Below are 26,567 nucleotides of genomic sequence, written 5' to 3'. Positions count from 1 at the left end.
TAAGAATAAGAAGCAGCCGAAAGAGAGATTTTGAGAAAGAAAGAGGTAAATTTTTAAGCACCAGTAAGAAACGAGTGTGAAGCGGTCTTGCAGTAGAAGAGGTCCCCTGTCAGAGGTATCACAACGATTTTCGTTTATAACTTTCGGCTCTGTCGTTTTCGGACCACGGTCCCTTACCTCATGTCGATACATTCTCCACCATCTCTCAAAGCTTTAACACTATCACGAAACCACCTTGTATATGACAACCGAAACTGAAGAAAGGAATAAGAGAGAGATGGTGAACAGATGGAAGAATATTAAAGGAAAGGTACCGAACAAATAAGAGGGAATCTGTAGCCTAATTGGCCAAAGTGGTAGAAAAAAAATGCACCAAAGTGCCTTGGAGTGTCTCTGGTAATCTAAAGTAAAAAAAAAAAGTTGACGAAAATAAGCTTTCGAGTTCTGGAACGTAATTTTTGTGATGAGTGCTCATTACTAATTTTGGCTCGTGTTGATGAAAATACGATTAATTTGAATGTTGAGAATTATTAAGAGGGTCAGAAAAACAGACCAATAGATCAGGGAACTGACTAGAATGGGAGACGTAATTATGGCAGTAATGACAGTGGAGTCGAAGTGGTTGAGACATGTTGTCAGGTGAATGGATATTAAGTGTACTTAGGAAGCACTTTGCTAGAATCTAAGAGACAAGAAATGTCCGAGGCTAACATCTGATTGGAGATACAGGAAAACACGCAGGAGCAACGCTGATGCGTATAATTGAAGGGCTTTTCTCAGCAGTAGACATCAAATGACCCTTCTCCGCCATTAGCCTGTATTCTGCCGCTTTATAGGATACGCATTTGAAACACGCTTCCTTGCCCGAGTCATGATTCATACCGAGATCTCCGCTGCGGGAAAACATTTAGTCCTCACATCAGTCATTCGTAAACTTCGTGACGCTTACAGGCTGTTGTTATATTGTCGACCTGACATTACTTGAGCCCAAGAGCTTGGAATGTTTTTCCCCGCTGGAGATCGTCATTCCTAAATCATTCCGCGCGCGAAAGTCAGAATGTTTTCTTAACTAAGGCAGCTACCGGTCGCTCCGCCTGATTTGATGGCAGCCAATTATCAAATCGGGCGCCCCTGACGAGCCGTAGACGGTTTCGTGCTCTCACAAAACATGTTACCCGAAGATTTCAAAGAAACTTTGCCGAAATGACGAGTTAGTTATCTGGTGAATGCTTGTCGACCGGGCAATTATCACGGTAAAGTAGCCTCGGCCCTGCGAAATAACGTCAGAAAATTGCACGACTTTCCATCTATTGTATAGTCTCGGGAAGCTGCTGATTTAATTAACTATCTAGTGAGCGCACGATAATTTTAGAAGCGCGAGGGCAGCCGGCATACCTGTCGGTTTCTCGGAAGCCTGTAGTTTAGTAATTTGGTCCGCAATCATTGAATTACGCATGCTAATTGTGGTGGCTAGCATTGTTGGTGGACGCCGAAACATCGAACCCGCGACCCCCTCCCTCGGCGATCTGACCCCACTACTATTCGGTCGGCAGCTTCTAATTTGAGGGTGGAATTCAGTCACCATTTTCTTCTGTTTTTCCTCTTCGTGTCAATAATTGTGGCTACGTTCCAAAGGCTCTAAACATTTCCAATGTATGCAATACGTTATGAATTCTGCGTTGGTGAACTACGGCGATTATACAAGAAGCAACGTTACACACCACTGAATACATTTACGATTTAACAAGATGTGGGCTGCTGGACAATTGTGTCCAACTTTCCCCCAGAAGAACTGCAACGCTTTTGTGTTTTGCGTGCAGTGGGGCAGAGTGGCAATACGTGTCAGGCAATAAGTAAATTTCCTTCAACAGTGTGCTTCCCTTCTTGATATGAATTGTTTGTGTTAATGATTGTAACACATCTGGCAGTTTTTTTCTCAAGATTAGAAATCGACTAGGTGTGGTCCTTTTTAGTTCCAATGGTTTCGGGTTTTGTTTGATATGGAGTGTCTGTAGTGACATTCGGATATAAATGATGTCTCAGGAGGAATTGTCAGTATTCAGGATTGAGACAGGAACGATCATTCGAAGCAAAACGAGTCTAGTAAACGTGGGCTTTAAAATACTGCGAGCACTTGTTCAGCATAGTTACTGTGAAACAAATCTCGTCTGCTGCACGCTCTTTACTTTCCATATTTTGACAGGGATAGTATAGAAAAAGACAAGAAAAAATGTTTAGTAAACTATGGCACTCAAGTGAATACCTTAAAAAGCGTAATATTTAATATTAATATTATGTATTATACATAGTGGTAAATATTTCCCATGATGTGTAACATACAGCTAAAGCGTAAAAAATCGAGATATTTTTGTAAAAAAAATGGGGTGAATGTAATGTTGAAACGACATGGATACTTCGGCTGTATGTAAGACTATAGTACTTTACAACACAGGTCGCTTGGTAGCTTCCAGTTGTTTCTGTTGGATCTATGTAGTCATTATCACATTATCTGTTCTTTTTATTTACACAGTGGTCTCCGGAATTGACCATCGAAAAGTGTAACAGAATGTAAACCACCTGAAGATGGGCATAAGCCCAAAACCCGTCGTGCATTCAATAAAATCTCTTTCTGTTGTGACTGGTAACGGTTATTATTCTACACCCTATAAAGAGACAGTTAAGGACTTCAACTGCATCCATTATGCATAAAATTCATCTACAACTTTCTTGGAGGTCAGCGCATCCTTCATGAAGTATTATTCTATGAATGCCACAGTCAGATACCCGCTTTGGTTATGCGTGTGTTGTCCTCATCATCAGTTCATCGCCATCGACTCGCAAGTCCGTTCCTCTCACAGTAGCACTTTAGCACTTGCAGCCTACGTCCTCAGATTTTCGCTGGATGCATTCCAATCTCTGCCTTACTGTACAGTTTTTATCCCCTATAGCTCCCTCTACTACCATCGAAGTTATTCCGTGATGTCTTAACAAATTACCTATCATCGTGTCCCTTCTTCTTGTCACTGTTGTCCATATATTCCTTTCTTCGCCGATTCTGCGGAGAACCTCCTCATTCCCTACCTTATCAGACCACCTAATTTTCAACATTCTTCTTTAGCACCACATCTCAGACACTTCGAGTCTCTTCTTTTCCGGATTTTTCCACAATCGATGTTTCACTACCATACAATGCTGTGCTTCAAACGTACATTCTCAGAAATTTCTTCCTCAATTAAGGCCTATATTTGACACTAGTAGACTTCTCTTGATCAGGAAAGCGCTTTATACCAGTGCTAATTTGCTTTTTATGTCCTCTTTGTTCCGTCCGTCATGGATTATTTTGCTGCCTAGGTAGCCGAATTCCTTAACTTCATCTATTTCGTCATCACCAGTCGTGATGTTAAGTTTCTCGCCGTTCTCATTTGTAGTATTTCTCATTACTTTCGCCTTTCTTTAACTTACTCTCAGTCCATATCTTGTACTCATTAGAATGTTCATGCCATTCAGAAAATCTTGTAGATCTTCTTCACTTTTACAGAGAGTAGCATTGTCGTGAGAGAATCTTATCACTGATATTCTTTTACCTTGAATCTTAATTCCACTCTCGAACCTTTGGGTGAAAGGCTCCATCTCTGTCTTGCACCCATTCGAATCCGAGCACTTCGTTCCCTCTTACCCCTTGTACATATTGTATATTACCCGTTTCCCTATTTTCTCAGAATTTCGGACATCTTGCACCATTTGGTATTGTCGAAAGCTTTTCCTAGGTCATCAAATCCTATGAACGTATCTTGAGTTTTCTTCAGTCTTCCTTCCATTATCAACTGCAACGTCGGAACTGGCTCTCTGGTGCCTTTACCTCTCCTAAAGCCAAACTGCTTGTCATCTATCATATCCTCAGCTTTCTTTTCCATCCTTTTGTATATTCTTTTTGTCAGCACCTTGGATGCACCAGCTATTATGTTGTTCGTGTGATGATTTTCGCACTTCTCCGCTCCTACAGTCAGCGGAATTGTGCGAACGATGTTTTTCCGAAGGTCTGATGGTATAAAGCCAGTCCCATACTTTTATAAATTTTGATGGAATATTATCTATCCCTTCTGTCTCATTCGATCTTAAGTCTTCCAAAGCTCTGGCTAATTAAAATAAAGGCGCAAGTAAATAAATAGCTGGTTTGGTAAGCCGGCTTCCTAGTCAACGAAAAGGATGCAAAAGTTCCGATAGTGATTTTCATAGTAGCACTCCGCTAGATGGCCACTTTACTATAATGCACACACTGGAACGCGTTGGTAACGCCCATGGAACATTTTCAGGGTTAAACAGAGGAAACCCGGCGGATGATAACAAGCAATACGCCGTAGCAAGAAAACGAAGGTACGGCGAGCGTGTTAGAGAAGCGATACGGGGCACATCCGTGTCGTGCACACACACACACACACACACACACACACACACACACACACCACGCGAAGCGAAGCAGGCGGCGGCTCTGGCGATTGAAAAATAATATTGATACAGCGAGGGCGGCACCGCCGCTGCAATTACCTCGCGCCACGCGGAGGGCACATCCAGAATTTATTTTTCATCATTTTCACAAAAGATTACCTCTCTATCCGCCACCCTCACGCCAGCCGTCGTTCAATAAGCTTCCAGCCCTCCGTCAGGAGATCCATACCGGCTAGAAGATATACTAATGGTCGAACACGAGTGCAAAATATTCACCTGAAAACACTGGACGTGGAGATAGTACTGGGAGATTTTTCTTAGTGTCGAATTTTAAAAGCAAGGTTCCGCAGGTTGTCTAAACTTTTATCAAAAATTAAAATTTATTTGTGCATCACATGTGGGCAGGTTTGGCCACAAAGATGGACATCAGTGTTCCTGCAGAAGTCTGCTTTCAAATGAACGACGGTCAGTGAAAATTTAACATTAGAGCTGCTTAAAAGATCGCCACTGCCATTGGAAGAAAACCTAAGGCATGCACTAAAATACTCATAAATTTCGTATTACATCCTCATATCGGAAAGAGAAGTGCCAAATTAACCCCTGGAGGTTATAAAATATGGAACCTCGGGATCAAAACGGTCACTTCATCGAACTTTTATCCTGCTCACAATCTGACAATAAATTATATTGTGAACAATACAAACATGCCTGACCTCTAAGTGTAATACCTACCCACGGAAGGTGGTGACAACAGACAAGGTAAAACTTACTTCTCGTAAGTCATAAAGTAACGACTACAGACTTAACAAACGAAATTTACAACCATTTGCAGCAATCCTGAGTGCTAACAATGGAAAATGGTGTAGGATATTATTGCTCAATACAATAAAACTGAGGAACGTTAAGACAGAGGCATTATTCTTCGCAAATCTTGAATATATTAACGAAAGTGCGTAGAACAACATACCTCACGATTCGACGTTGCATGTCCGCAATTTTACGACGTACACTCAAAATTCGTACACGGCTGCTCTCACTTTTCGTTGGCTTCAGCCTCCGCGAGGAACGTTCTGACGCTTCTAAACGGGAAGGTTCATGAAAGCGATTGCACCACAACAAATGGCAATATTGCTTTATATTAATCATTTGCAATCAGTTAGATGAAAAATTTGTGTATGATGAAGATTTTCCCAAATTTCGACATTGGACAGTAGAGTTAAGTAAGACAGAACTGTAGGCAGAGTGAAGAAAGGTACAGCAAAGCACTTATTAAGAGCTACATGTGTGGAAAACGGAGTGTGTAGACGCGTCGTAACGTAATAAGAAAAGATACTTGCAAACAAGCGATATTTTGTGTGTAAGAAACGTTAAATGTGCCCAGTTGGTATACAGTGCGATAAAATCGAGATGGGGACGTATGCCAGACACAGATCGTATCTGGGCGCTGAATGAATGATGCTGGGTCTGGTAAATCGGCTGTCAACTAAGTCGAGTGTATTTTTCGGGTCGTCTTCCACGCCCCTCTACCCACGTGTACGTAATTCTGCCTCGGAAACGCAACACACAGACAATGAAAATAGGAAACCACGTCGAACAAAGTGTACATTACAGAAACTAGATGGCAATCAATATAGCGGTGGAAATAGATGACAGAGGGTCAATGACAAAAGAACACTCGCCTTTGTTGCAATGCTAATGTGAGGAAGTCCCATGTAGTTCCTACTTCAGTGCTGACACAGCATCAACATGCAGTATAAAAACTGTTAGGGCTGGGGAAACTAAAATCTTCCAAAATTTGGCTGACTGAACCTACTACGCTTTACCCTACAGTCTGAGATTCGTGTGATTACGGTAAACACCGCAACAACACTGGCAAATGCAAACTGGGTTCTACTTTACGGTCAGTTTGGAGGTCATTTTTGTTGCCTTGAAAAACCTGCTGATAATGCAGTGAAGTGAAACTTCATGGGCGATAAAACTGTGTAGCATAGAATTTGCTCATTAACCATCTTCAAGTCTCAGTGTACCGCCATGTCTTACTTTCCAGTACCCCACACAGGTTTCTCAAATTGGTCCGTGAGCGTTCATCTTAACTGGCAGAGTACTGCCAACAAAAGTTTTTGCTTTTCCATTGATTTTCAACAGTCAACTCCCCCGTGATGATACACAAATCCTATCTTATAGCCTCTGCTCTCTGCTAATGGAGTTTGTCGAGCTTCAACGTGCTGCTCTTCGCTGAACATTTTCTGTCTCTTCTGTTAATCCATCTTGGTAAGCGTCCCTGACTGACGAGCAGTATTCAAGATTCGGTCTTAGAAGTGTGTTGTAAGTCACTTATGTTGTGTATGAGCAATGTTTCGTTAAGATTCCTCCAATGAATCTTTCTGGCATCTGCTTATATTACACTTAGTTTGATGTGGCCACTCTACTTGAGGTACTTGTATCTCCGTCCGGTTACTCCCAGATGGTCTACTGCTCCTACTGTGTGCAGTGATTTTTCATCATTGCGCATTCGAATAGATTACGTGCAACACTTTTTACTTCAGTCTCTGCACCAATCAAGAACCCACCGCGCTCCTACTGAGTTTCGCTAGTACTCTAGCGTTGCAACCTCATCTTGAATAATTGCGTCGTCTGCCAACAACAGCATCGACTGTGAAAAGATGCATGGAGTTTCGGAAATTATCTACTAGATCATAGAGGGAGGCCTTTCGCAGACGATGCTGTTGTCTATAGGAAAGCTGCAGCGCTGGAATACTATATACAGGTGCTTCAAAGTCTTCGCATCAAATGTCTACGGGTGATAGATTACGTCTCAGGGAACAACTTTTGTTAGAGGTGAAATATTCGCTGGCGCTTCCCACCCATGCTGGGCACTGAAGTCATATTATAACACCGTAATGTGTGTACGCTGGGCGCGCGGCAATGGAGTGTCGAATACAAATAGTATCTTGCACTTTGCCACTCAGACAAGCAATGTGGCCAGCGTACACACATTATGCTGTTTAGTACACTTTAAGTGGATGGCTTGATAATGGACTGTAGTGCGAAACTTGTCGCCACTTAAACAAAAGCAAACTTCCGTGACGGTTTTATAATTTAATTGATAGTTTTGTTTTTAAGGGAGAGAAACCGGCGCCTTCGGTCTACAGAATGTGTCGTGTGAAAGACGTGATCAGCAGTATATCTTTGGAATGACTCCACTTACATATTGCAAAAACTAAACAGGAAATATTTACCGAAACTTCAGCGAAAATCTCCTGGCGAGTGCTAGTAGGGACACACGGCCTGTGTAAACCAAAGTGCACGGTCGGATTTTGGCAACGTACACTACTGGCCATTAAAATTGCGACACCACGAAGATGACGTGCTACAGACGCGAAATTTAACCGACTGGGAGAAGATGCTGTGGTATGCAAATGATTAGCTTGTCAGAGCACTCACACAAGGTTGGCGCCGGTGGCATGAGGAAAGTTTCCAACCGATTTCTCATACACAAACGGCAATTGACCGGCGTTGCCTGGTGAAACGTTATTGTGATGCCTCGTGTAAGGAGGAGAAATGCGTACCATCACGTTTCCGACTTTGATAAAGGCTGGATTGTAGACTTTCGCGATTGCGGTTTATCTTATCGCGACATTGCTGCTCGCGTTGGTCGAGATCCAATGACTGTTAGCAGAATATGGAATCGGTGGGTTCAGGAGGGTAATACGGAACGCCGTGCTGGATCCCAACGGCCTCGTATCACTAGCAGTCGAGATGTTAGGCGTCTTATCTGCATGGCTGTAACGGATCGTGGAGCCACTTCCATATCCCTGAGTCAACAGATGGGAACGCTTGCGAGACAACTGCACGAGCAGTTCGACGACGTTTGCAGCAGCATGGACTATCAGCTCGGAGACCATGGCTGCGGTTACCCTTGACGCTGCATCACAGACAGGAGCGCCTGCGATGGTGTACTCATCGACGAACCTGGGTGCACGAATGGCAAAACGTTATTTTTTCGAATGAATCCAGGTTCTGTTTACAGCATCATGATGGTCGCATCCGTGTTTGGCGACGTCGCGGTGAATGCACATTGGAAGCGTGTATTCGTCATCGCCATACTGTCGTATCACCCGGCTTGATGGTATGTGGTGCCATTGGTTACATGTCTCGGTCACCTCTTGTTCGCATAGACGGCACTTTGAACAGTGGACGTTGCATTTCAGATGTGTTACGACCCATGGCTCTTCCCTTCATTCGATGCGTGAGAAACCTACATTTTAACAGGATAATGCACGAACGCATGTTGCAGGTCCTGTACGGGCCTTTCTGGATACAGAAAATGTTCGACTGCTGCCCTGGTTAGTACATTCTCCAGATCTCTCACCAATTGAAAAAGTCTGTTCAATGGTGGCTGAACAACTGGCTCGCCACAATACTCCAGTCACTACTCTTGATGAACTGTGGCATCGTGTTGAAGCTGCATGGGCAGCTGTACCTGTACACACCATCCAAGCTCTGCTTTACTCAATGCCCAGGCGTATCAAGGCCGTTTTTACGGCCAGAAGTGGTTGTTCTGGGTACTGATTTCTCAGGATCTATGCACCCAAATTGCGTGAAAATGTAATCACATGTCAGTTCTAGTATAATATATTTGTCCATTGAATACCCGTTTATCATATGCATTTCTTCTCGGTGTATCAATTTTAACGGCCAGTAGTGTATTACATATCGCGAAATACACACGTCGTAAAAATCAGAGATACTGGAGCTCATACAGCCGTCCTTTCCACACACCATCTGGGAATGGAACAGAGAAAGGGGAAATGATAGCGGTCCGAGAAGTACGCTTCGCCACGGACAGTACTTTGGCTCGCCGGTATAGATGTAGGCTATTGATTAGTTGAATACCTCAGCTACTATCAGAGCTGGCGTCATTGTGAAATTCTAGTGGAAGATTGCTGTGCTAAATGGCCGTTGACGTATCAAGTGTAAGACTGCTGGAAGGGCTGCGGTATCTGTGGCCAACGGAGTGACTTATGGGATGGCGAGCTCCATTATAAGGCCGGCAGGCGGAAACGGGGCATCGCAGTCTCTCCCAGCCGGCTAATGGATCTCGCCGGCGTTGTAGGGTCGCCAAATTGCTCTGTTAAAAGTTTTTACTCACTCGACCGAGAAGATGGGCCGCCGGGCTGCCGGCATAGTGGAAGCGCCATGTCGCCGGAAGGAAGGTGGCCGAGTGGTAGGGGTACGACCTCTGGCGGGAGGGAGGGAGGGAGGGAGGGAGGTTGTCTTCTGGATCATTTGTGCCGCGATCGCCAGCCGGAAGCTGTAGTTGGCAAGACTGCGTCACGCCGGAAGTTACTCCGCCAGATGAATTCTGTTCGAGAGAACGTCGGGTCCTGCGGCTAACTTCCGTGGCCGGAGAGCATCTGTCTTTGTGCCCCATTTCTCAGCCGCACAGACGCTGTTATTGGAACGTGGTCTGGAAAAACTGTCAACATCACTTCGTTCCGGGGCGGACTAATGTTAATTTTCGACTACGGACATTAGGAAATGTTAAGAATGCACAGTACTAATTGATACTGAAACGTACCCTTAGAAAAAATTATGAGTTACTGTGCTGGTAAACCTCTACGTTATTTGAGCTGAGCAAAACGTACTCAGACATCTCTCTCTTTACTTATTCTGATCATCACTAAACTGACACACAATATTTTTCGCGCAACGCAATCTGACTTTCAATAATCCCTACAAAAGAATGGCCCTGACTAACAATAACCTATACCTTTCATGAAACACTTACCTCAAGAAAAACTTTGTTACTCGAACTACTGAAATGCTGCGAGCGCCGATACTGCCAGCTAAATGAAAGATTCTAACTACTGAAGGCACTAACTACTGATAGGCATAGTTAGCAAATGAAAGATTTTGATAGAGAACAAACAATGTATTTACCTTAATAGTGTTCAAAAGTCATATGACATCCAGTCTTACAAATTTACTCTCTCTGATGGACACACGTCCAGATCGTCCGCTCTCAAAACTCCGCCATCTCTCTCCCCACATCCACCACTGCTGGCGGCTCACCTCCAACTGCGCAACGCTACGCGCTGTTCACATCCAACTGCCCAACACTACAATAGCGATTATTGCAACAATGCCAACCAGCCACAGAGTGCACACAGCACAGCCACTTATTTTCATACAGAGCGCTACGTTGCGTTACCAACATAAAAACCTAAACAGCCTACTTACAACACATTGTAATTGCTATAATAAAACTAGATCTCTCGCAAGTACCTCTCCTTATTTTGAAACAGCAAGCGCGCACACGAAATTTATATGGCTGCTTGAATGTGAAAAGATTCCGTTAGATATCTTTGGAGTGATCCTCTGCTAGTGTAATAGATGCTGATGAACTCAACTATCAAACGACGAGGTATATCATTTGCGACACAAAATTGGTTTTCTTCGTCGTAATACTACACTTAACGTTTTTATATTCTGCTCTTTTAATCACAACTAAGATCTATAGTGTAAAACATCATGTAGTTCCACGACTCTGAAAATCGTATAGACAGGAACGAACTAAATAAAGAAAAATTGATGTGTTATGAGTAGACACATAGAACTTACCCAACTCTAGATTCGGGAACTATACACTATATTCGTAGTAGCAACTATCGCGCAGTTGTGTTCTGGTTTTCCATTAAGTCCCGTAATATTGTTTAACATGAAGGAACATTACAGTTTAACATCTTGTCGTCAACGAGGTTATTAGAGACGGACCACAAGCTCGAAATATTTTGTTGCGGATGGGGAAGGATATCGCCTGTATCCCTTTCAAAGTAACCATCCCTTCCACTCTTTTGCCTTAAGACTCCCAGAAGACCTCGCCGTGACTTAACCAGCTGAGGGTGCGACATTCAACGTTTTCTTCGGAGGAAGGGTGGCGTGGCACAACTCCATAGATTGCCGTTTTTCTCCTGTTCGGAGAGATAAACCAATGTTCTATTGCCTACGGCGGTGTTCGACCAATAATTGTCACGATCAGTCTCGTAACACCCAAGCAATTCCGCAAAGATGGTCCTTTGTTGGTCTTTATGGTCTTGTGTTGGGCGGTGAGCAGCAACAGCGGCTTCGCATCGACTGAGCGTGTCCATACGTTCCAGCACTGTAGAGTCACAACTGTATGCGGCCGGCCGGCACGCGGGAGAACTGACAGAGTTTGGGCGACCGTTTTGCGATGATGACAGAACCTCGCCCAACGAGTTGCCGTGCTTTTGTTCACTGCCAGGTCTGTGTAGACACTCTGCAAGCGCCTACGAATATCTGGCCAAAACAAACCCCATGACACTTGTGCTTGGAACGCACCTCCGTTACAGGCGCCATTTTGATGGCTACGTATAGCGTCGAAATGTATCTGAACTTCAGGAAAGTATAGGGGCTGAAGCGGGAGTATTCCACGATGGCCCAGAACCAATTTCGTAATTTTTCCACCGAAATTGGCACAGAAAAATTGTGTTGCGTTACTTATTAAACCCCCCTCGCGCTTTGATCGTAATACACAACTGGCCATTAAAATTCTTACACCAAGAAGATGACGTGCTACAGACGCGAAAATTAACCGACAGGAAGAATATGGTGTGATATGCAAATGATTAGCTTTTAGAGCTGTCACACAAGGTTGGTGCCGGTGGCGACACCTACCACGTGCTGGCATGACGAAAGTTTCCAACCGATTTCTCATACACAAATAGCAGTTGACCGGCGTTGCCTGGTGAAACGTTGTTGTGATGCTTCGTGTAAGGAGGGCAAATGCATACCATCACGTTTCCGACTTTGATAAAGATCGGATTGTATCATATCGCGATTGCGGTTTATCGTATCGCGACATTGCTGGTCGCGTTGGTCGAGATCCAATGACTGTTAGCAGAATATGGAATCGGTGGGTTCAGGAGGGTAATACGGAACGCCGTGCTGGATCCCAACGGCCTCGTATCACTAGCAGTCGAGATGACAGGCATCTTATCCGCACGGCAGTAAGAGATCGTACAGCCACGCCTCGATCCCTGAGTCAACAGATGGGACGTTTGCAAGACAACAACCATCTGCACTAACAGCTCGAGGGCGTTTGCAGCAGCATGGACTATCAGCTCGGAGACCATGGCTGCGGTTACCCTTGACGCTGCATCACAGACAGGAACGCCTGCGATGGTGTACTCAACGACGAACCTGGGTGCGCAAATGGCAAAACGCCATTTTTCGGATGAATCCAAGCTCTGTTTACAGCATCATTATGGTCGCATCCGTGTTTGGTATGCGTCTTCGCCATACTGGCGTATCGCCCGGCGTGATGGTATTGGGTGCCATTGGTTACACGTCTCGGTCACCTCTTGTTCGCAGTGACGGCACTTTGAACAGTGGACGTTAGATTTCAGATGTGTTACGACCCGTGGCTCTTCCCTTCATTCGATCCCTGCGAAACCCTACGTTTCAGCAGGATAATGCACGAACGCATGTTGCAGGTCCTGTACGGGCCTCTCTGGATATAGAAAATGTTCATCTGCTGCCCTTGCCAGCACATCCTCCAGATTTCTCACCAATTGAAAACGTCTGGTCAATGGTGGCCGAGCAACTGGCTCGTCACAATACGCCAGCCACTACTGTTTATGAACTGTGGTATCGTGTAGAAACTTCATGGGCAGATGTACCTGTACACGCCATCCAAGCTCTGTTTGACTCAATGCCCAGGCGTATCAAGGGCGTTATTACGGCCAGAGGTGGTTGTTCTAGGTACTGCATTCTCAGGATCTATGCACCCAAATTGCGTGAAAATGTAATCACATGTCAGTTCTAGTATAATATATTTGTCCAATGAATACCCGTTTATCATCTGCATGTCTTCTTGGTTTAGCATTTTTAATGGCCAATGGTGTACATTAAGTTCATTACTTAACTCAGCTCCCTAGAAACTAAGTACGAGAAACTGTTTGGCATACAGTAAACTGACACTAAGGAATTTCAGAAACGTAACCGAGGACGACAGAAACGGACGTCGGATCCGGCACCTTCCGTTACGAGGCTGACTGACGCCTCAGCTACTTCTGCAGCTGGGGCGGGGGTCGCTATCTGCGGCTGGCGATCTGTTCACGGACTGTGGAGTTACTCGCAAACGGGGCTCCGCCTCATTACGGGCGTTCTTCCCCGCCCTGCCAGAACGGCAGCTCCCGAGAGCTCCGGCTATCGCCCGGCATTCCCGACGTATCGCCGGCGCGGCTGCGCGTCGAGCAGCGAGTAAATAAGACGGAACGGCCGCAGCCGATCCGTATCCCGCAGTGTGTGGTGCGCAGCTGTCATTGAGTCGCGGAGTAGGCTGGCGCCGATAGCGCGCTCCGGCCGACTTGTCTAATTGAATTACAGAACAGATGCGGCGCTGGCGCGCAGATGAAGAGCGCAGATGTGGGCCGGGCTTTTTGGCGCCCGTAGCCTATCTGCCATCGCCGGCGGGACCGCAGGCCCGGCTGTCGGTATCGGTAGCGGCCATCCGTTTGTTAAACGCGTGTCGGCGGCACGACGCCTGTTAACTTTTAGTGGCGCCTCTTACTGCCGGCCGCGCCCGGCCAAATTAGAAGCGACGCTGGGCGCGTGTGCCTCTAACAGCTCCTACAGCGGCCGGGCCTGGCGCCTATAGAAATCTCCACGCGCTGCCCGTGGCGTGCGGACACTTGCCACGCCGGACGTATGCCACGATTTTACCTGCTCCGAAGTGTTGGGGCTCTTGGCTCCCCCTCCTGCTCATCACTGTCGCGCAGTAAAGGTACTTACTAAGCCTTTCCGCTGTTTTTTCTTAAATCTTTATTCTTCAATATATATGATAAACAACAAGCCACCACCTTATGCAATTAGTGGGTCCTAATTGATACAATTCAAGTGTTAATACTACACCTTACTCTATGTTAGTTACTTTGCTCTCACTATGGGCACTACTATTATGTCTTTACTATGTTGTTCTATTTCTACTTATGCTAATCTACTTCTACCTTCAGCGTTACAGACGTGCCAGCGTTCTATGAGGGCTATCCACAAACTACATTACGTTTGGGAATTAAAAATAAATAAAGTATAGGAATTTTTTTATTATATGCAGATGAAAGCCACACTTAAATACTACTCTGCTAAAAAGTTGCCATTTAAATTAAGGCACTTATCGTAGCGATGGACGAGCTTGGAAATTCCTTCGTCGTAAAATTCGGCCGCCTGCGCCTTCAACCACGTGGTTGCCTCTTCTTGAAGCTGTGCGTCGTCATCAAAACGCTGCATAGCCAACCACGTCTTCATTGCTGGGAATAAGTGGAAGTCGCTCGGTGCCAGGTCGGGACTGTACAGCGGATGAGGAAACAACTCCCACTTAAAACATTCGAGAACTTCACGAGTGGCATTTACCGTGTGGGCCCGGGCGTTGTCGTGAATCAGCAAGATCTTTGAGCCCAAGTCTCCCCTGCGCATGTTTTGTATTGCTCTTCTGAGGTTGTGCAGAGTTTGGCAATACCTTTGAGACTTTATTGCAATGCCTCCTTCCAGGAAATCCACAAAAATCACACCTTTTATGTCCCAAAAGACAGTCGCCATCACCTTCCTTGCTGACATTGTCTGCATGCATTTCTTGGATTTTTGGGGGGAATTTGTGTGCCCCCACTGCACTGACTGCAATTTTGTCTCGCAGTTCACATGCTAAACCCATGTTTCGTCACCAGTAACGATGCGATCGAGTAATGAGTGGCCATCTTTCTCGTAAGCGTCCAAAAACGTTAACGCTGCAGCCATTCGCTGATTTTTGTGAATCTCTGTCAAGATTTTTGGTATCCATCTTGCACAAAACTTTTGGTAACCAAGCTTTTCGCTAATGATTTCGTGCAACAAACTTCGTGAAATTTGTGGAAAACTCATAGAGAGTTCCGTTATTGTGAAATTACGGTTTTCACGGACCGCGGCATCGACTTTTTCGACAAGTTCGGCAGTCGCTATGCCGGGTCTTCCACTTCGCTCTTCGTCGTGAACGTTAGTTCGGCCATTTTTAAATTTTGTGACGCATTGACGCATTCGACTTTCAGTGATTGTGTTGTCCCCATACTCTTCACAAAGCTGCCGATAGATTTCTATCGGTGTATAGTTTTTGCAGTCAGAAACCTTCTTACAGCACGCACTTCACTCTTCGCGGCATTTTCAATTAACGCTGACATTCCAAACTGTCACAGTAACTCAACGCAGTACAGCACGAACCTCTCACTAGCACGGCAGGATGCCGACTGAGCGGCGGAATGCCATGACACCAAGATGGCCGCGCTAGCCCCGCCCCTAACGGACACAAACGAAAACGTATTGTACTTTGTGGATAGCCCCGTATAAACCTACGATGTTGGCCGTGTTCACCGAGCTAATCCCGGTGGACGTGCCCCTGGCACCAGGTTGGCCGGAGTTGTTGATCGCTGCAGTACTATGCTAGTGTTGCCTGTCCTCCATCTATCCTAACTTAACCTAGTGTCAAAATCGGTGAGTGTGCAGATCGGTCATGGGGCGCACCTTCCCCCTAATCCCAGACGTGGCGGATTCCAGCGGTTAGGCGGCTGGCCAAGTCCACGCCTCAGCGGAAACTTTATCACTTTAGGTGAGATCTCGTTTGCTAGTTTGTTCAGGATTGAAAAATGGTCCTCGTGCCTGAGCAGGGGGTACGTGCCGTGGTCGGGTAGCTGGTGGCGTAATTGCGCGTCTACGTCGTCGAAGAGGCGGCACTCATACACCACGTGTTCTGGGGTGCCTGGTGTGGCCCCACAGTCACACGCTGGTGTAGTCCGTTTCCCGAACCGGCATAGGTATGCCGGGTACGGTCCATGACCTGTGAGAGAGTGCAGCAGTCCTCGTGACGGTGTGAAGTATTTTAATTGCAGTCTCTCCCTGACATTTCGTATGTTCTGCGACCAGTTTCTTCATTCCCACGTGAATCCCTATTAGATCATTTATCTTATCCCGGTTTCCCTTTTTAATCCAATACCACGTCGCTCTCTGATCTTTATATCGAGCGGACAGAGCCCCCTGGGGTTGTTCTATAGGCCCCTACTGATCTGAGAAGCATGTTCTGCTGCACTCTTCTCAAAGCCATGGCAGGCATGACCCTCGTGAGTCTGTGGGCCAAGACTCCTGACCCATATCCTACTACTGATGTCAGAATGCTGTTATGATATAGTTTGATTAATTCTGGTGGCATGTGGAATAGTTTGTGTCCAATCGCTATTAGATTGTTTAGTGTTTCTAATGATCTCTGTGTGACTGTGTCAATGTGTGATGTATAAGTCCGCCTCTCATCGACGACTACTCCCAGGTATCGCGCCTCAAGGCGTCGAAGAACTGGTGAGCCATCTATTCTTACGGTCGGACTCCTGACTAATTGTCCTTTCAGGATTAAGTGCATGGACTTGGTTGGTGAGATCTTCCTTTTTGGCCTTGTGGCGCCATGTACTCAGGATTGATATGGCCCTCTCAATTTTTGGCTCTAAGTCTTCGCGGCTACGGCCGCCAACCAGCAGGAGGAGGTCTTCCGCGTAGGCTATGCCCTCTAGCACATCGTCGCTGATTTGTCCAAGAGGGGTTCCATGTTAATATCCCAGAAGAGTGGCCCCAGGACAGATCCCTGCGGACACCCCTTGGTGATCTTTTCACTTATTCTCCCGCTAGGGGACGATAGCCAAACCTCCCTATTCTCAGAATAGCTCGTGAGACAGCCATATAGCGACCCCAGGCACTCCTCTCGCAAGCGAGGGCTACCACAGGTTCTCAAAGGTGCCACTGATGTCCACCATGATGCCGACCACGTATTTGTGCGGGGTTGAGGCATAGACCTCCGCAGCCAGGGCGATGGCGTCAGACGCTGATCTCCCGGACCTGAAGCCGAACTGTCTGTCGCTCATCCCGCACAACACTCAGTGTGCTGCCAGTCTGTCTGCCAGCAACCTCTCAAAAAGTGTCCCCAGTGTGTCTAGTAAACAGATGGGCCTGAAGGACTTGGCTTCTTGGGGGCCTTTTTCTGGGGCCTTCTTAATTATTACTACTGTGGCCTTTTTCCATACTTGGGGGAATTTCCCGAGCCGCAAGCACTCGTTGTACAATTTTGTGAGAGGTGCTACCAGCTGGGGGGCCAGGAATTACACCACCTCTGCTGCAGTGATGCCGTCTGGGCCAGGATCATTGCCTCTTTTAAGGGCATTTATCTGAGCGGCTACTTCTTCTTCGGAGAAGGGATGTACCATGTTGTTGTTCCGGTATTCCTCTTGTTCTTGTCTTCGGATCTGTTGTTGTGCCTCAGAGTAGTCATTCTCGCTATCGTCAGGCAGCATCTGGTTTACCTAACATAGGACGAGAATCTCTTTGGATTTTCCGCCACTTTTCTAGAGAGACTTTTGATGTGGAAACTATTAAATGCATCTCGCATTGAAATCCGCACCAAATTTCGAGCTTCAGTAAAACTTCGCCAGTCTTGGACATTTTGCGTTCGTCTAAATTATACTTGCCTTTTTCGATGATCCTGCAGCAGTTTTGTGTACCATGGGGGATCATTTCCGTCTCTTATTAATTTATTTGGTATAAATCTCTCGACTGCTGTTGATATTATTTCTGTGAACTTGAGCCACATACGGTCTTCTCTTCCATAGTTTGGAAGGATTGGAGACTGTCTCTTAGAAAGACGTCAACCGAATTTTTAGTTGCTTTTATAAATAGATGTATTTCGTGTTTAGTTTTGGTGAATTTCTTTGTTACGGAATTGAGCCTCGCTACGACTTTGTGTTCACTAATCCCTGTATCCGTCGTGATGCTCAGGTATATTTGTGGCTAAGATGTCAAGTGTGTCTTCGTAACCATTTACAGTTTGAATGGCCTCGTGAACTAATTGTTCAAAATAATTTAAAAAAGCATTTATAACAATTACGGAAGTTGTTTTTTAAGTTGTGCTTCTTGTTTCTGTTGTAGTGCAGATCATTACAATTACGGTTTTCTCTCCAAAACCTAGGATGCTTTCTCTGTGACCCTGTAAATACCAGAGCTAAACGATGTAGAACAATAGCGTACGTTACAAGCACAGCATTCTGTATTACTTCATTTCGTTATTTCTAACATTTTAAAATTGTACGTCGACTTTAGATGACATGTCAATCATAGATGTTCTAATCTCTATTTGGTGAACGTATTTTCAGTCATGTTTTGAACATTGCCGCGACACACTTTATTAACCAATGTTTCGCTGCTAGTTATATCGCATTTCAGAGAGTAAATTAATATGGAGTATGTCGTTCTTCTTTTCAAACATTCACATACCCATTTCTTCTTTTCTTATTGTCTTTGGGGTATGCAGTTGTAGTAATTAAAGTAGGCACAAATGCTGTGATCAAAAAGAAATGATTAGCGTACATTCGCGTTCTCTTTACATCGTTCCTTTCTTCTTGCTCCCATGGCGATGGACTGTTTCTATCGCCATCAGTAAGCGTGAAAGGAAGCTACCCTACAGAGAGAGGGATCAATATTTATACTTGGCATAACTAATTACATACTGACATAATCGTCGGTATTGCTTTCGTTTCCCAAAAGTTATAAATATTTCGATTTCGGAAAAGAAGCTCTGTACTTGGCCAAGATGTCGAAGAAGAAGGTCCCTTACTTACTGCCACAGGTGGTCACACCCCGTACTGAGCACATTAACCAGTTGTCACAATGTGTGTGCATATCCTTTTAGATGAAAAAAAAACGAATAACGTTTTTGTCTACAGTTGTGCATGTTGCAATTGCTTACGTTTTGTATTCTTTACATTGTTTCCACGTAACTGTCACCTGTTTATACTATTTTGTAATAAAATAATATTGGACACCAGTGTATTAATTGCCGATTCCTTACCCGGGCAGCGCGTATGGCGTGGAGCACGGCGGAGAGTTCGGCGCGAGAGGTAATGCGAGTCGTCGGGGGCGGCGGCGTCGGCAGGTCCCGTTGGGCGCTAACAAGGCGCCATAACCCAACTGCGCGCGCTTCGCCTCCAGTAATTGCGCCGCCATTAACTCGTTAGATAAATCCGCACCACACTCTCTCCACATATCATTAGCGGCGCGCGGGCAATCCATAAAACTCGTGCTGCGATAGCTGGCGCCCGAAGCGCTGTGGACTATCCCACCCGACTATCCCGCGCTCTCGGTCCCACTTCTCAAGGCAGTACAGCAGCAGCAATCTCTTTCATTTGTCTATTCCTTTTTTCGCCCTCGCGCGCTGCCATGTTTGACGGACACCCGCGCGCGAAACGGCCCTTCGTTTCTTCTTCTTTTTTTCCTTTTCTTCCGGTGCATCCGCGCCGCGGGAGTAATGGGAGGAACACGGGCGAGTGGTGTACGCGGTATCGAGCAAAAATTTGTGTAATAATGGCGAGAGGAGTGTGGGCCTGGCGGAGACGGGAGTCCATTGTCGCGCGGCGCCATCATTCTGCTGCTTAATGGTTTGTAAACGCGCCGCCGCCCGGGGGGCCCCCACTTTTATGTAGTCAAATAAAAATTCAAAAGAACTTTCCTGCCGGGATGTCTCTCTGTCATTCTTTCCTCCCCGCTCTTTTTATTTATTTAGTTCCCCTCCCCCCCTTTTCTTTCTCTGTTAACGTTGTATCTCGAAGCGGCCCGGTTCTTGCCGACGAACTTCAGCTTTTTGAGCCGCGACATGGAAGGAAATCTGCTATAAAAGCTGTCAAGGGTGGCAAACTTTCGATTGAGGAATTGCGTGTCTCGTATTCTCGCTTCTACTTTTTTTTATTGTATTGTGCCCCGTCGAGAGGAGGAGGATGCAGTTAATGTTCGGCGCCCGAGCATTTTTCGCCTGGCTGCCATACGCCCGATATTTAGGATCACCTAATTCAATGCGCTAGCCTGATTTCCGTGTACACACGAAAACTTGTACGCTCGACAGAAATAAACACGTTTAAACAGACACGGCTGAGAAAAGTTTCGGCGTCTAAGGCATTATGCGTTGTTCGACGTGACGGTGATACACAAATTTTGTGGTTTGGAGAAGAGAAAAATCTGGATTATTTTGAGAATTGGTGCAACATACGCATGGAATGAGGACGTAACAAGAATGCAGGTTCTTCGAAGTTGTCTCTGGAAATCAGTTGAAGCCATAGGGAACTTTCGTTTTGGACATTTACCGCCTGTCGCCACTGCCAATGCGCCCCAGACACAAAATTACATTAAAAACTTGCTGCATTTATTTGGGAGCTCTTAGACCAGACGTTGTGGCCGAGCGGTTCTAGGCGCTTCAGTCCGGAACCGCGATGCTGCTACGGTCGCAGGTTCGAATCCTGCCTCGGCCATGGTTGTGTGTGATGTCCTTAGGTTATTTAGGTTTAAGTAGTTCTAATTCTAGGGACTGATGACCTCAGATGTTAAGTCCCATAGTGCTCATAGCCATTTGAACCATTCGTAAAATAATTTGTGCAGTCACAAATTCTTTTACAGCGGAAGAAGGGAGTAACATGAAAAGATACTAGAAACCCTCACCGATGGGCCCCGAGTGTGGAAGTAGAGGTGCGTTTGAAGGTCGTATTTTTGCCGTTTTCTTGAACTATTCGGAAACTATCGCAATCTACGAAGACGTACCCCAATAAAAATTTCCTACAGAAATGGTCCTGCTCATGTTTTTCTATAGGACTAGCGAGAGAGAGAGAATAAGAATGTCTGGCGCGTGGTTTTGAAGGCCAGATATAGCATTGCGGCTTGCTTATAACGACTACGGTAGGGGCAGCTCAGTCACCCAGTATATGTGACTGATCATAGTATTTGTAATCCAAACCACTTTTCTTCCCGATTTTGTAACTCCTAGTAATGAAAACTGTGTTGTTTATGTTTGTTGGAACCGCGCGACCGCTACGGTCGCAGGTTCGAATCCTGCCTCGGGCATGGATGTGTGTGGTGTCCTTGGGTTAGTTAGGTTTAAGTAGTTCTAAGTTCTAGGGGACTGATGACCACAGATGTTAAGTCCCATAGTGCTCAGAGCCATTTGAACCTTTTTTATGTTTGTTGCAAAATACCCCCTGTGGCAAGAAGTTACAGTAGCCATGTTGTTTACGTCATTTGTAGCGTCTTCACTACGTCACTGGTTAAGGGGGTAGGACGTCAAATGGACCGACTTGGAGCAGGAGAGACATCACAGGACATTTTAAATTTCACTGCCTCAACTTTTACAAATAAATTCATAAAACTTTCGTAGCATGACCAGGAAGGATTCAGGATTCACACTCGTAGCAGTAAAAGCTCAAAAACATAAGGAAAGAAATTTTTTTTCATGTGAAATTTCATAATTTTTTCACTTACTATTGGCTTCATTTGTTGCTATAGGTACACTTTTCTTCGTAAGTAAGTGAGATTCTTCCACGAATTTTGCACTGCTTGTTAAAAACATACTCCTTAATGCAAAACTCTAGAATTTTCGAAAGCTATTAAAATCTGCTGATAATAATTATAAAATTCGAATTTCTTCTAAACATGAAGTTTAAAACATAATAGCTCATTCATTTTTCCATAAATTAAATAAATTCTAGAGTTTCATACACCTGTAAGTATGGTTTGTGTGCTATTCAAAATTCATCAAAGAATCTCTTACTTATGAGGAAAAGTGTACCTATAGCAACAAATGCAGCCAATAGTAAGTCAAAAAATTATGAAATTTCACTTGTAAAAAAATTATTTGGTTATGTTTTTTAACTTTCATTGCTATGAATGTGAATCTTGAATTCTTCATGCTCATGCTGACAAAGTTGTAAGAATTTATTTGTGAAAGTATACACAGTGGAAATTAAAATGCCCTGTGGTGCCTCTCCTGCTCCAAGTCAATCCGTTTGAAGTGCTCTCCCCCTCCCCCCCTCCCCTTACGGCTGACTGCTAGTACGCCTTCCTGAGTCTCTTGTAATAATCGTACCCTAGATGAGCGGCTGGTATTGAAACGTGGGCGTTTCGGGCTGTTGCAGGTGAAGGTGTGGTTCCAGAACCGGCGCACGAAGCACAAACGCATGCAGCAAGAGGAGGAGGCGAAGGCGCAGCAGCAGGCGGCAGCCGCCTCCAACAAGAACTCGCACCACGTCAGCAAGTGGAAGCAGGAGACGCAGCCCTCGCCCGGCACGCAGCGCCAGACGTCGACGCCGCCCCCGGCGTCCGCCCAGCCGCAGCAGACCCAGCAACAGCAGCAGCAGCAGCCCCAGCAGGACTCGCCGGAAGGTCCTCTGCAGCACCAGCAGCAGCAGGGCTACCACCATCACCACTCCGACAGCTGCAGTTCGGGCTCTGAGACCTGAGACCTGGCGGACAGGACCTCGCGGGTGGCAACACTGGCGGGCTGGTTCGTCATTGGCTGAGGCGCAGTGCCTGCAGGAATCCCCGGGGCGGCGCTTCACGTGCCCAGTGCACAGTGGTGACTGTTACAACTATTGGCAGATAACATTTGTGCGGTGGACTCGAAACAATTGCCAGACTCTTCTTCTTGAAATCAGCGGATCTCATTCGTTATCTATCCAGTGCATTCGTGTCATAAGATAGTTCGAAATATGCCAGCATTTGCTGTAATTTCGGAGCACTTTGCCTGTACCACCTTTATTAATTGACGAAATATTACTGTACTCATCTGACGCGTTACCAATTTTCTCAGATATACCACTGTAGCTGACCGCCATGTGGTCCTACAAAATATTAAGTTTCCTTTCATCTCCTGTTCAGAAAACATAAACAATAACAGAAATTGCATTTTGGGGATGAGGAGGGAGATGCGATTCGCAAAGCCAAACGTATACAGAAGAGAATTGATAACCTGACATTCAGGTTCTAGAAACGATTTTCCAAGCTCCTCCAGTTCTCTGATCAAAGTCTCTGACATTTCCGTCTAAAACGCTATGCCTTCTGTATAATTTTCTCTCCGTGTCAGATGATAAAGACAAACCTGTCATTATCGTGGCTCCAATACAATACGATTTTGAGTCATGGCGTTCTATAGTGTTGCTTTGTAGAGTCAGAAACGTAAGCTTACAGTGATATGTCGGCCAATGGTCGCTTGGCGATTATAATTCACTAGAGAAGTACGTTTTAAAATTTCGAATTGCGCATGTCCCAAAATCCTTGCGTTTTTGTTGGCTTGTCAGAAGCTTTAAGAAACATTTCAGACGGAAGAAACTGCGACATTTTTCAACATTTATGGCTAGTTTCAAAACAAGCCTGCGGTAATCCAACTCGAAGCTCCAGAGCATGCAAGACAACTCCTTTTCTCCTTCGGAGATGACAAAGTTTTTCTGTGTAAGGACGCAATTTATACCTTTCTTCTGTCCCTATGAAAAATTAAGCGAAATTCCAGTGGCATGGCAATTTTAGTAACAGACGAAAGTTAGCAACTCGCAAAGGAAACACGTTTATAAAACACATTTAAAATTTTTGTCTGGGTCTTAAATTACCGTATGTAGGTAACTATGGAAACTGGAACTCTCATGGAAACTAAATTGATGAAACTGTTTTTTAAAAAAAACATATCTAGGTTTCAGCAAGTTCACATTAGCCTCCGTTTTCATCTCGACAGACATGTCTAATAATCTGTCTTCCAGTCTCCCTTCTGAAAAATAATCTAGGTGGTAGCTTCATTTAGTTGCTTACAGACTAGAACAGACTCGACAACGAAATTACAAGAACAAAGAGAGTAACCAATTTGAACGACAATCTGCCAAAGAACTGTACAAATTCAGTAGTGAGAAAACCTGTAAAACTATTGAAGCAATCATGTGTCATATATTCCGTTACTTTCTTGGCCTGCTTAATAATCAGGCTGCTCAAAACACTACGAATATTATACTCTACGGGAAGATCTGCTGACGTCGTACTGTGGATTACTGTGCGATGTATGTGATGCTAGTGAGTTTCTTCTGAGCGAAGGGACCTGAACTATCCACGAAGTACACGTACTTCAGTAGGTTTTTAACCTTCCAGCAGTTTTATCTTACGAACAGTATTACTGAAATGAACTTTTCTCAGCTCGTTTTCTCGGTATTTGTGGTTTATTTCAGGACCACAGAACTTTTAACAAAAGAAAGTATTTATGAATCATGCGTGTACATAAACTGATATCAGTATAAATTTAAGAGTATTGTATAAATATATTTAATGTAGGTGGAAATTATATGTGTGTTTTGTCATGTTAGATATCACCGTGATCGTGTATAAATGTATCTCACGAAGACTCTTTCGTCTGTAAAAGGTTAACGTTTCTATTAATGGACAAAGATATTAACTACTGAAACTGAAACCTTGCAACTGTGTCATAATACAAAATATTTATTAGCCTTAATGCCAGCAACTGTCATCACTAAAAGCAAGTCACTTTTGGAAAAAGTGGATCAGTTATGGTAATAGAAAACTAGACGCTTGGGCAAGCACATCATAAAAAACAAGAAACCTACTTCATTGCTCACATAAAATTACTGGTAAACAGTGCTTAATCAAAATATTATCTGTATAAAGTAAATGGTGCCACTACACCGGACAAGAGAAATCTGTCGAAAACAGCTTCGGCTGTGGCGTAGCTTTATACATGAGTGAGTTACTGTGAACTGTAAACACTAATGTTTGCTCCTAGGCCAGGAAATATCGCCTGGACCTGTGAATGGTACATCTCCTATGCATACGATATTGTGCGCCCACTTTTGTGTGTCTCCTGATAGAACAACCGCCGTTCTGGAGCGGTTGCAATGTGCCAAAAACATGTCGCATACTCTCTCTTCCAAGATTTGTAAAATAAAGTTGTAACTTCGGTTAAGATGTGTCATTTCTTTAAACATACTTAGAATATTTCCTAACATCTCCTGTTCTAAGGTTTCAGAATTATCAGCTTGCAAAAGGCTGCCAAAAAGTGTGCACCTGTCCTCGAATGAACTACGTCCAACATTCAAGAATGTGTAACTAATAAGAAACACCATTTGACATCCAGCGGAGAAGAAAGTGACTTTGAACAAACACACACACACACACACACACACACACACACACACATCTGAAACACAGCTGAAGCAAGAAATATAACAATATAGACAAAATTACGTAGTACGTACATGATTTTAACATTAATTAGAGCGACATAGTATCAACATCTGCAGTAATAACTGAACAGACAATATGGCACGATGCAGCTTTAGGTGATTGCCGACTGAAGCGGAAACTCTACTAGTTGTCAGTATTGTACAACATGTTCTCTGCATAATATCATCCTAATCACGTACAAAATGTTTCAAATGTTTGTAGTTGTCAGGTACACGTTAGCTGATCATTTACAATGTTAAGATTTTTGTATTTCATGAATAAAATGGTTAAAGCGATCTAGTGTTCTCAGCAGGACGAAAAAATTTAGCTCAGCAACAAGAAAGAAGATTTCTATATGTCAAAATGTAAGTATTTCGAAAGAGCGGAAAGAAAAGTAAGAAATCGTTGTTATGTGTGTTACAGCTTTGCCACTTGAGAAAGGTTTACGTCGATAAAAGTAGCATGAGAAACCTTATAAATGTTCTTACAAGGGGAGGTGACGAAGATGGGATTACAGATTTAATTCAAAGTTTCTACACCTTTAGTAGGCCATTAAACCAACATAACATGAAAGTAGTAAGGTACACAACTCTGGCAATTTCGAGAAAATCGCAAGAGAAGTTTTACACGTCTGTTAATTAAATTATATATCTTTGCAAAGGGGTCGGCCGCATAAACTAATTGTGGTTATGTGGTTAGCGTTCGTGCATGGCAGGTGTGTCGGCAACGAGGCGAGAGTTTGAGTCCCAAGAAAACTTAATTTTTAATCTACATTTTTTTCATCAATGGTCTCATTATTTAATTTGTGTGACATTTGAGAGGTAATAAATGAAAAAACCACACAAGCATTTTCATGAAGTTGTAGTGAATTTCATATTTTATTTGACTGCTTACTATTTGAAATTAAATATTCATGGACGAAGGACAGGCTTGGAAACACCAAGTCAAACCTCGATAAATAACACTGGCCAACAATGAAAATCTTTTTGTCTCAAAAATAGTTATTTCTC

At 44.5% G+C, this 26,567-nt stretch overlaps 1 protein-coding gene across 2 annotated transcripts in view; it reads left to right on the top strand.

Annotated features, from left to right (window-relative positions):
* LOC126355348 (homeobox protein EMX1-like) overlaps positions 1-25,297 on the top strand; it is a 265,187-nt gene extending 239,890 nt beyond the window's left edge. For both annotated transcript variants that reach the window (XM_050005643.1, XM_050005642.1), the window contains one exon: positions 22,479-25,297. In XM_050005643.1, the coding sequence (XP_049861600.1) occupies positions 22,479-22,795 (317 nt within the window). In that variant the 3' untranslated portion in view covers positions 22,796-25,297. The remainder of the gene's footprint in view (positions 1-22,478) is intronic.
* The last annotated feature ends 1,270 nt before the right edge of the window (positions 25,298-26,567 follow it).

This window comes from Schistocerca gregaria, chromosome 3, assembly GCF_023897955.1.
Source record: "Schistocerca gregaria isolate iqSchGreg1 chromosome 3, iqSchGreg1.2, whole genome shotgun sequence".
Lineage (NCBI taxonomy): Eukaryota > Metazoa > Arthropoda > Insecta > Orthoptera > Acrididae > Schistocerca > Schistocerca gregaria.
This window is presented reverse-complemented; position numbering and strand designations above follow the sequence as displayed.